The 10887-nt window shown below is 41.7% G+C and overlaps 2 protein-coding genes across 2 annotated transcripts; one reads left to right on the top strand and one right to left on the bottom strand.

Moving 5' to 3' along the window:
- The first annotated feature begins 1031 nt into the window (after nt 1-1031).
- Nucleotides 1032-2922, top strand: c1ql3b (complement component 1, q subcomponent-like 3b). The gene is made up of 2 exons (XM_059344995.1): nt 1032-2198; nt 2510-2922. Exons 1-2 carry the CDS (start codon nt 1587-1589, stop codon nt 2687-2689), a joined length of 792 nt encoding a protein of 263 aa, XP_059200978.1. The 5' UTR covers nt 1032-1586; the 3' UTR covers nt 2690-2922.
- Nucleotides 2923-3968: 1046 nt separating this feature from the next.
- pter (phosphotriesterase related) lies at nt 3969-9786 on the bottom strand. The gene is made up of 5 exons (XM_059344994.1): nt 9709-9786; nt 7900-8353; nt 7534-7799; nt 5815-5955; nt 3969-4553 (listed from the first exon to the last, which is right to left on the bottom strand). Exons 2-5 carry the CDS (start codon nt 8329-8331, stop codon nt 4343-4345), a joined length of 1050 nt encoding a protein of 349 aa, XP_059200977.1. The 5' UTR covers nt 8332-8353; nt 9709-9786; the 3' UTR covers nt 3969-4342.
- Nucleotides 9787-10887: the final 1101 nt, after the last annotated feature.

Below are 10887 nucleotides of genomic sequence, written 5' to 3'. Positions count from 1 at the left end.
TCCAGGGTTAATACTGTCTTTGTGAAAAAGGATACATTCATAAAGCAATTGAAAGAATAACTAAAGTATTAGCAAGAAGTTTGTGGCTCTAAATAAAAACTTTTTATTTGAGCTCAACTGAGGCAAAGAAAACATATTAACATATGGCATAAACACATTTGAAGTTATTTGTTGTATTACTTCTTGGACAGAATAAGATCTTCAATATTTCAGCTCATAATGTATTGATTTACCAGCCTTTATCTTTTTTTCAGACTGTCAAAAGTTCTGTATGGCACTTTTTAGAAATCACAATTCAACAAACACACTGCTGAATTTCAGACTCTTACAGAATCTCATTCAGCGGTGCAATCAGAGCCTCACTCCTCCCCAAACAAACAAACAAGGCTATCTGCGTTTTCCCTTCCTCTTCATCTATCTCTGCAGCTGGCTGTGAGGTGCCATCGACACAGAGTGACAGCCCCTGCATTCATGAGCACATCATCATCTGCCCTCCTCAGCAGGAATTAGCCCTTCATCACTCAAACCGTACAAAAGCCACAGTGCTGGAGTTTTATTCGGACAGGACATTTTGTTTTAAATCTTAAAAAAAGTCAATATGGACTGTTTGTGTCATGTTATACATATAAAATTCAGCTGTAAATTTGGCTAAAATTTTGACTTTTTAGGGCTTATATTACAATATTAGAACTAGCAATTTCGATTTTAAGTTACTGGTAGTTTCCGATTGGTAATTAATTAAGTGATCTCAGCCTATTTTCCCTCTAAAAGCCTCAGCATTCAGTCATTTCATCAGCATATTTGTGTAAAGTCATCCTTCACTGCCAGCTCCTAGTGACTCCCCCCTTCCTCTCAGTGGCCCTATAGATTTTCTCCAAGTGATAAATTGGACACGGGGAGCCACTGAGGTGTGACCAGGTGCCAAAGGAGTATAGCTTTTTGGTCTTTAATGCGCCTAATTATGCTTAAGACCTTTAGAGCTGTGTGGATGAGCATTGTGGGATGTAACTTTACACTCATGAATAGAAAAAGCAATATGGTAAAAGCCTGTTGAAATGACATGAAGGAGCTCCCTGACTCCACATATAAATACATACAATAAAGCAGTCACGTTTCAGAGCTTCAAAGTTGCATCAGGGTTTGTATATTTTTCCCTTTCTCTCTTTTGATTGAAGAAATGCATGGATTCAATCTCATCCATCACCTCCTCCCCTCCCCTCACTCTACAAACACAGAAGCGGGGGAACGGTTCATTCCGAGCCCATTCTCTCCTGTGGCAGCGTGCTGGGCACAAACTTGTTGCAGCACAACGCTTGTGATTGTGTAGTTTTTCCTCTCAGAAAGTATTTTCTTGATGTTTTTCTTGTAGTGAGGAGGGGGAGATGAATCAGTTGGACGGAGACTGCAGCGCGTAAAAAGTTGTGGATGGTTACTTTTGCGCATAAACATTTAAAGGACTATATTGTCTCCAAAAGTTGCGGCATAAAAGAAGAGCAAGTCAAATTCTTCCCTTTGCAAAAATATCACCCACAAGCAGGCTGGAAGACCATCCACTCCGGAGATCACCGCGAATCCGCAGAGCGCAGATGATCGCAACTGGTGTTTGTGGTGTCGCGCTGGTGCTGGTGTTGGTGGTCCTGATCCCGGTCGTGGTCAACACCGCCGGGTCTCCAGCCCGGTACGAGATGCTGGGGTCCTGTCAGATGGTGTGCGACTCCCACGGGACTGCAGCCACGGCCACAGCCAAGGCAACCAGCCCGATCAAAGACAACCGCCTGGTTCAGTCGCTTCCCACGTTCATCCAGGGTCCTCAGGGAGAGCCGGGACGCGTCGGGAGGATGGGTCCGAGGGGTCCGGTGGGCGAGCCCGGGCCACCTGGACCTACCGGTCCGCCCGGAGAGAGAGGGCCACCGGGTCCCCCCGGACCACCCGGTGCAAATGGGCCTAACGGTGCCATCAGCGCTGCCACATACAACACAATCCCAAAAATTGCGTTTTATGCAGGACTGAAGAAGCAGCACGAGGGATATGAAGTGCTGAAATTTGACGACGTGGTCACAAATCTGGGGAATCACTATGACCCCGCTTCAGGGAAATTCACCTGCTCAATACCGGGGATTTACTTCTTTGTTTACCATGTGCTGATGCGAGGCGGAGATGGAACCAGCATGTGGGCTGACCTCTGTAAAAACAACCAGGTAGGGCGCTTCATGATATTATGTAATAATGCTTTAACCTTTTTTTAAGTTTAGCTTTACTCTTTAGTTTCTTGTTTCTAATACACATTTAAAGACATATTTTAATGCATGTTTGCATTTTACGCACAAGCTTGAACTTGCACGCTTGCACATGGAAACACTCCAACACCAACATTTAAAAACAAAATAACAAGGTTGTTAACTTTGAAGTGAAAAGGGCAAATGTGCCATCAATGATGGAGCTGTCCGTGGTGCTGATTTCAAAATAAAATGCACATTTCATCAGCAGAAATGTCACTTTTCCCTTCCAGGTGAGAGCCAGTGCCATCGCCCAAGACGCCGATCAGAACTACGACTACGCCAGCAACAGTGTCGTCCTGCACCTCGAGCCCGGGGACGAGATCTACATCAAGCTTGACGGCGGAAAGGCGCACGGGGGCAACAATAACAAGTACAGCACCTTTACCGGCTTCATGCTGTACGCTGATTGAAACAAGGAGAAGAAGAAAAAAGATCCGCTTATTAAAAGGTGGACAACATCTGCTCTGCACATAGCTTGCTTCACTGCTCATGCTCAATTCAATGTCAGTTGGATTATTAGAGGCAGAGCTCAACATTTCCATTTTTCAAAAAGAGTCCAGAGAGATGAGGACGTCATGCGAAAAAAAGAGAACAGAACTGCAACAGGAGAAGAGCTTACAGTGTAATTACAGAATAATGATAATTAATTTCAAAGCGTTGAATTGTACCCTTTGTCAGATTGATTAGTCTCGCTATTGCACCCTGAATGAACTGTGTAGCTTTACAAATTAAGTTGGCTGATGTGTCAAACATGCTGCTGTGGTAACATACTGACTGAGTGTCGGCTGAGAGTTCAATTTATTGACCCGCAGCACTTAATTATAGATGCTAAAATTATACTCACATAATCACCACTCTGTTCACAGTGTAGTCGGTCCATTTGTGTGCTTTATTTATTTTTCTAAATATCTGATAATTGTTGCATTTTGAGTGAAAAATGTTAAAAGCCGTAGTGATGCATGATTATAAAAATGACATTTTAACTCTGTGCAGCATAAAACACTTGTGTAAATGGGCCATTATGATGTTCATATTGAAGCACTGTCACACACTGTTCACTGTAACTCATTTTCTTGACAGCTTGTTGGGGCAACAGGGTGGTCTGGTGGTTAGTCACCATCACAAAACTGGACAGTCGCTGACAGAAATGTTTTCTTCGACATACATCGATCCGCCTGCTGATTGTGAAGCTCCTCTGTTAAATAATGTGCAAAAACATCATGTCAAATTAAATCCTCTGCCTCACTTTTTAATCCTCTCCGAAGATTAATCAAAAGTTGTATAGTTTTTCACGCTTGTGGCGATCGTGCCATTGATCATGTGGTGAAGTCACCCTGTGAGGCCACCTGTTCCCAGATGAGAGGAGAACATGTCCTTCATTCAGTCAGCCTCCCATAGACACCCGGACACCCACTGAGGGGCAACAGGACAACTCATCTAACACCGCCGCATTGTGTCGAGAGCGGAGCGGCATACTGATTACTAACACGCTCATTATTTTCACCCCTTAAATACGTGTTTGCAGAAATGTCAAAGAAAGAAACAACATTGACATTGAAAAATCAATTAGCACCATATTTGTGAGCACCACTGTAAGACAACACCTCCAGAGGAAGGAAAATATTTGTTTTAGATTGCAATTTGGCAGGCTGTTTTTTTCGTGACATAAATGGGGCCGAAACAAGAATGCTAATGAGAGGCGCCATGATCCTGCCAGGCTCCTTCGTATTATTTGCTTACAAAGTGAATAATGTATAATCACAAATATAAAATCAAGTTTTAATTAATGAGGGCCTCTGTTAAAAACTTTCAGCTGGATGAAAACAACAGCTGTAATTATTTTTCCATTGGAAAGACAAAGTTGCAAAACATTTTGCGGAAATTTTCAGTTAATTGATGCACAAATACTAAGATAATAATAATTGGTTTGAGCGTCCAAAAGCATGTTTATAAATGAGCTTGGACTGTGATTATTGCAAAAAGCTCAAAAGCTTTCATTGTGGGGCGTTCATCATCATCTAATTGATTCATCAAAATGCTTCCTCTGGGTCTCTCTTTCTGCTTTACTTGAAGGTCAGCCAGCGTTTTGGGTTGTCGATGAGGATCTTATCCACCTGGTGCTGTGAGATGCCTCTCATCAGCATCTTCGGCACAATGTTCTTCAGGATGTGAGAGTAGCCGTGGCCGCCATACTTGGTGAGACGATTCTTGGTGTGGATGTCGTGTGCGACGACTATCTTGTCCTCGTAGCCCTCCTTCACCAGAAACGCCAAGCTGAGCGTGAAAAAAAAAACAAGTGAAAAACTAAACGCAACTGACCAGTTTTATCTTAAAGAACATACTGTAGGTGCCAATCTGCCTCCATGTGTTAATAATCCTGTATTTTGTATATGCGGACTGACATGTGGCCCACCATTCATCACTCCTCCCCCCGCTGCAGTGGGAGATTAGTGTCACAGTTTCAGTGAAAAAACTGTAGGACACACTCTTCTCTCCACATGGAGTAGAACACAAAAGCAGCATTTCCTCTCAATGACATGCACCGGATGTGGGCTCTAGCTTCACTGGAGTATATTAAAGTGACAATAGATGTTTTTTGCATTAATTTATCATTATAAAGTTAATTATACAATGTAATGGCTATAGAATCATGACACTGGGATTTATATTGGCCTCTATTTCATGATGCATTTCTGCCCGATTACCTTGAAAAATGGACATTCACTTTACAGCACAAAGCAGAAAAAGGACAGCACTTGAGTTGTGTCCGTATTTAGAAAAGGGAAAATATTGTAACAAAGAGGCTCCACAGTCTGAACTAAGAGCAAACTCTCTACTACCTCCCGCATTATCATTGCCTTCCGTTCTTACTTTCCACAATAAAAGCCCTGGACATATGCACTGAATCACTGCTTATGGGAGAGCATTTGGCAAAGAGGCTACTCAACAAAAAAGCTTTCATCAATAAAAAAGTTCATAGTCGCTATCCGCATGTAGCAGAAATGGTAAGAGGAACTGCGGAAAATCTTCCCAGAAAAACAAAAATAGCCCCATTCATGGAGGAGGCAAAGAAGATGAAGAGGGAGAGTGATAAGAAAAAGTTTATTCTATGAAGCTAGATCAATAAGTAAGTAGCACAGCATGTCCACTATCAAGTATTTGCTCTGCTTTTATTATAGCACTGAGATCTCTGGCGCAAACTGGGATTCTTACAGCTGTTTCTTGCTTTAGACAGAAGGCGGGCTGTTAGCGGTCGCCATGTTGTGAAACAATACCTGAACAAGTGGATCTACAGAAAATACGTCATCACTATCTCTGTGCACACAGTCTATAATCCAGATTTCTAAACCATCTGCACAGATTTACACAAGGCTCCTTTTTTCTCTGCTGACCTCATGGGCGCTCCGTACAAATGTTAACACTGAGGTCGTACTTAAACATTGGCACCCTTATGTTTACTTCTGCAATGTCTAATCCCCCCACCCAAAACAAATAGAAGAAACACACTGAAAAGTTTAGAAGAAGTGTCACTCACATCTTCACTCTCTGGCTGTCACTGGGCATGTCCACATCCAGGTTATACGGGTAGTGCAGCATCTCTACTCCAAACAGATCGTACTCCAGATAACTTCCCAGCTTTGCAAACTCAAGCAGCTCGCCATCATCGAATATAGTCCTGCAGGAGGAGAAGAGAGAGTCACTCACTGCAATGAAGGCAATGCATGCTGCACAAAAGAGAAAGCTTATCTGGTTTCCCAGCTTGTTAAAAAGTTGAATAAAATCTTCATATAGAGCTCGAATTCAATGCAACTTCTGTTACGAAATATGGAGAATATCAGTAAGTAACAGCTCGTAGTTCTAAGAATTACTTGGAGAAAATAAGTGTAGAAAGATAAATCTTATGTGACATCACCTTTAGGTAAATGTTTTGAATGAAGACGGTAAATGTAGCATTTAAATCAACATTATGAATCAAAATGCTTCATAAGCTACAAATATGATTAATTTGCCACCATTATCCTTCATTATTTATCAGTGTTAATGACGGAACACCACCACAAGTATGATGAAGCCATGAAAAAGTAATGTGTATTTAATTATGATTACAACATTTAGAATTTAACAGAATATGTTCACTTCCTATGTAGAAGACATCATTAATAACTCAGAAATCAGGGTAATTGTGATACCTTAGTGGCTTCATCGATTAACATATTGTACTTGCATTAACTCATGCATAAGATACTTTTAATCCTTGTAAATTCCTGATAGTTCATGATGAACCACATGTATTGATGTATGCTTTTTCATGCATTAAATAATAATTCATCTACTCTTACCATAAAAAAAGGAGTCAGATTTTCATCATGCATTATTCACCTTTTGGTATAATTTTTCCACATTTATTGATGATCTGAATACATTTCTGAATACATGTATCTGAATACATGACGCTGATACATTTACAGATTTCTAGAGAATTTAATATTCTAAGCCTCCAGTTTGTTTTAATATCATTATCTGGAGGTGTCTATCCACAAATCAGGAAACTCAAGCCTCATTTCAACCGTCAGTGTTTACCAACTTTAGAAGAAAACTTGGTGTGGAGGATTTAGCGACATCTAGTGGTGATGCTGCAGTTTGCAACAAACTGGGTCACCACTTCAAAACTTTCAAAAATAAGTGGCCTTCAGGAATCTTCAGTTCACGATTCCTCTTTTCATTGAGTACATGAGTGGCTTTCTCTGTCCCCATAGAGCGTACTGACTGGAAACAAAAGCTGATCTTGTCCTTGAAAGAATGGCTCAAACAACATGGAAATCTCTTTCTACAGATATATGTTCGCTAGACTCTGTAGAGGCTTTTAAAAAGAAGCTGAAGAACAACCTGTTCAAACTGGACATTTGACTGCACTTGTTTCTATTGCTGTCCTCTGTTGTCTGTGTTTTTACTTCCATCTTCTTCTGCTCATCTTTTTTTTTTTAAGTTTTTTTTTTTAAGATCTCTTCCACTAAAAAGGAAGAGAACTCTTGTTCTTCCACTGCATACACAGCTTGAGATATTAATGTAGGAGATGGTGAAATGAATTAATGACGATTTCTTTACTTCACATTTATTTTTAGAAACGGGACAAAACTGCCAGGGACGGGATGTAGTGGGGCTTCTAGAAAAGGTCACCCTAGTTGTAATTGTGTAAATTTGACATATCTATCAGCCTGATTACACTGTCAAAGTGTCTCCAGGGACTTCTCACCTGTCCAGGTGCGACATGACAGTTTTGCTGATGTCACCACCTGCCTCCTGAAGAATCCGGACGACTTCAGCCGGAGCTGCGGGATTCCTGCCGGGATGGATGATGACGGGGCAGCCGAGCTGGGTCTGGGCATGAGCTGTGGCCCTCAGCACCTTCCTCTCGCTCTCCGTGATGGGCCAGCAGGTGCCGATCTCTCCGATCACGCCACATCGGATGTCTGTGGCGTCTGCTCCGTGAAGCACCTCGCTGACGATGATGTCTGTGAGCTGACAGGAAGTAAGAACTTTAAAGGGATAGTTAGGATTATTTGAAGTGGGGTTTTAGGAGGTACTTAACCATATTCTGTGTATCTCAGTCTAGTTTTACCTTCTCCACGCTCATCCTCTTAGTGGCCTCAGTGTGGGTGCAGTCCACATAGTACCCTGCTCCTGCAATGATGTGAACCCCAGTTTCCTTGGCTAGCCGCTTGAGGGTGGGCAGGTCCCGGTCGATGCCCGTGGTGGTGTTCTCCACTATCGTGCCCCCGCCGGCCTTCCTGTAGGTCAGCAGCTCGTCCCGCACGGCGCCGGTCTCTTGCTGCAGCAGCAGGTTCTCGTGGCTGCTGTAGGGGTTCTGCCTTAGCCAGTGCATGTGCTGCATCTGGAACGGCTTCTCTGCCACGGACTCGTCGCCTGCAGGAGGAGGGAAGTAGCAGCACTCGAAGCTCATGGTCAGGTGTTCGTGGGTCATGGTGCGGCCCAGCTGCTCCGGATCCACCAGACCCAGGACGGTCAGGACCTTTCCACTCAACTCTGACATGACTTTGGTGGTTTCCAACAACCTGAAAGGACACAAATGTATTTATAAACTAGAAAATTTCCTCTGGGGAAATTCTGAAAGGGCCACGGGGGCTACTGCCGGTGTGTGTACACTGTGATAAGATTCTTCAGAGATTTCAAACAATTAATACTAGTAATGTTATGATACTATAAAATATGTGCGTGCGTCTGTAACTGTAATCACATCAAAAGATCAAAGGCAATCAGAGCAGAGCAATCAACAATATTAACTGCAGCTGGAGAATGTTCCGACACAGTGACAGCTGCCAGAGGTGGACAGACTGGAATGTCTGGCCTCGAACAGAAAGCATTTTTGAAATAGCATTGTAAGAGTGATCTGAAAAACTCTTAAATATGCTTTTCTACAGAAATCTTCCTGCGCTTTTAATATGGGAGCCAATGAGGCTGTTGGTGCGTTTTGGTGGCGCATCTGTGCGTCCTTTACCCAAACTATAACTCTGACAGACTTATCAGAGGATTGTGAGTGAGAAGACAAATTTTCCTACGTTTCTATGTATAAATTATTTCTGTAGAGTGGAATTTGCGGCCTGGAGCGCAGTTTTCAAATTTATTTTTTGACAATTTTTTCTCTCCCTCTACACTCTGGTGATGATGTCACACACTGTGACACGAACATTCCATGCAATACACACCCATTATAATGTAATTTCTCCTTTTTTTCGGCCGTCCCATTCACTTCAATTCAAAATTTTGGGCAGTTTTTCGCGTCACGTAAAATTTGTATTCCGTAGAGAAAAGTAATAGCACACCGATCCCGATCAAACCGCACGTTTTGATCATAGACTGTATATAAGGTTTTGATATATAATTTGTCCTGCAACTGGAAAAAAATCCACAGTATAACAATAGTGGTGCGATTACCGTGTGGGTCTAATCAGACAATTGCCAGATCTGGGAACTTTTTAGCAATGTCACACCTGATCAGGCAGGAGAATATTTACAGAAAATAAGTGGTCTGATAGCATAGACTGTATAAATGCTAAGTCTGATAACTCATTGACCAGGCTGACCTCACAATGCATGTAGGAGAGGGACCTTTGGACTTCAATGTGCAAGTCCTAATGCCTATTAGAAATAACCACAGAGTTCATACAGGATTCAAGTTTATTACTTGGCTTCCCAGCTACTTGCTCAGTTGCAAACACAAGTAATCACTGCAATATGGTAGTCCTTCACTCACAAATAGCAACGTTAAATGCTAGTGGCAAACTCGTTGAAAACAACCCGAAACAACGTGCAGTAAGCTCACAGCTGCAGCACGAGGCGGGCGGAAAGGTAAAGTTCATCGACTTGAATCCTAAAATGTATTTAAAGTGCTGACAGACAGTTTGCTGACCTTGTTTCTGCTTGCTGCGGTCCTTCTCCACCACAAGCCGAACTCAGGTAACTGACTGTCGCCTGACAGCTTAGTGGAGCAACAAGATGCGAGAAGTGTGAATCATCGCGAGAGATAACGAGACTTCAGTTCAGCTGATAAAATGTCAGCAAAACCCAGCTAGTACAATCCGTGGATATATTATAGGTTCTTATAATACATTCATGTTACAATCGATGTATAAAAGAAATGTAAATTAATCAAATTTTTAAAAAGAGTTAAAAGCATGTGTATATAACAGTTATGTCTCAATATTCTGGGAGTACTGGGAGCCTTTTCTTATTTTAAAAATTTTAATTGGATATATAACAACAAATAAAAGCAGGATTATTTTATTATATTTCACTTTTTAAAAGTCACCTATTTTTTAGCGGATATGCTCATTTTCAGGTTTATAATTGTTTTATGGGTCTCTACTAAAACACGTTTGCATGCTTTAACATTCAAAAAACAACAAACAAACAAACAAAAAAATTGGCACAACAATTTTGATTACCAGGTTGTAAGAAATCCCAACAAAGTTTCTGACTTTTTATCAAGCCAACACCAAGACTTAGTAAGTGTTCTGTTGCTATAATGTCGCTAAGTCATTAATAAAGGGTTTTTACAATCCATTAAGTCTTCACTTGTAAATGTTACAATAATAACTTGTAAACTAAGTTTAGTTTCTTTTCAGAAGGTCAAAGGTCAAAACATACTTTTTTGGCCACTCTCAGGTTATCCACAAATTGTTATTAATAACAACATATAATGGTCTTTAAGACATTAGTATATATTTCAGACCTGAAAAAACAAATCAAGTCTTACTGCACACATTAAATTACAAGCAGATAGTTGACATGTAACTGTGATCAGCTGTCATTTAAAAATTCATGATATCATAGTTTTGGGGAACATGTAATGGTCCTGCAGACAGACTGCTCCTCGCTCAGCAGATGGTCTCCACAGCAGCACCGGAGCTGCCCAGTGAAAAGTCACCATCGCACTGACCATCCCTGCAAACGGCGGCTCAAATGACCAGCCGCACACTGTGGCGCCTATGCCAGATATTTGTTGGCAACGTGACTACTGTGTAGATCAGAGCAGCAGCTGTGATGCTCATGTTCAAGGCTGGATAAACTGTCTGTGAGGTGGAAGATG

This window comes from Centropristis striata, chromosome 11 (genome assembly GCF_030273125.1).
Source record: "Centropristis striata isolate RG_2023a ecotype Rhode Island chromosome 11, C.striata_1.0, whole genome shotgun sequence".
Taxonomy (NCBI): Eukaryota; Metazoa; Chordata; class Actinopteri; order Perciformes; family Serranidae; genus Centropristis; species Centropristis striata.
This window is presented reverse-complemented; position numbering and strand designations above follow the sequence as displayed.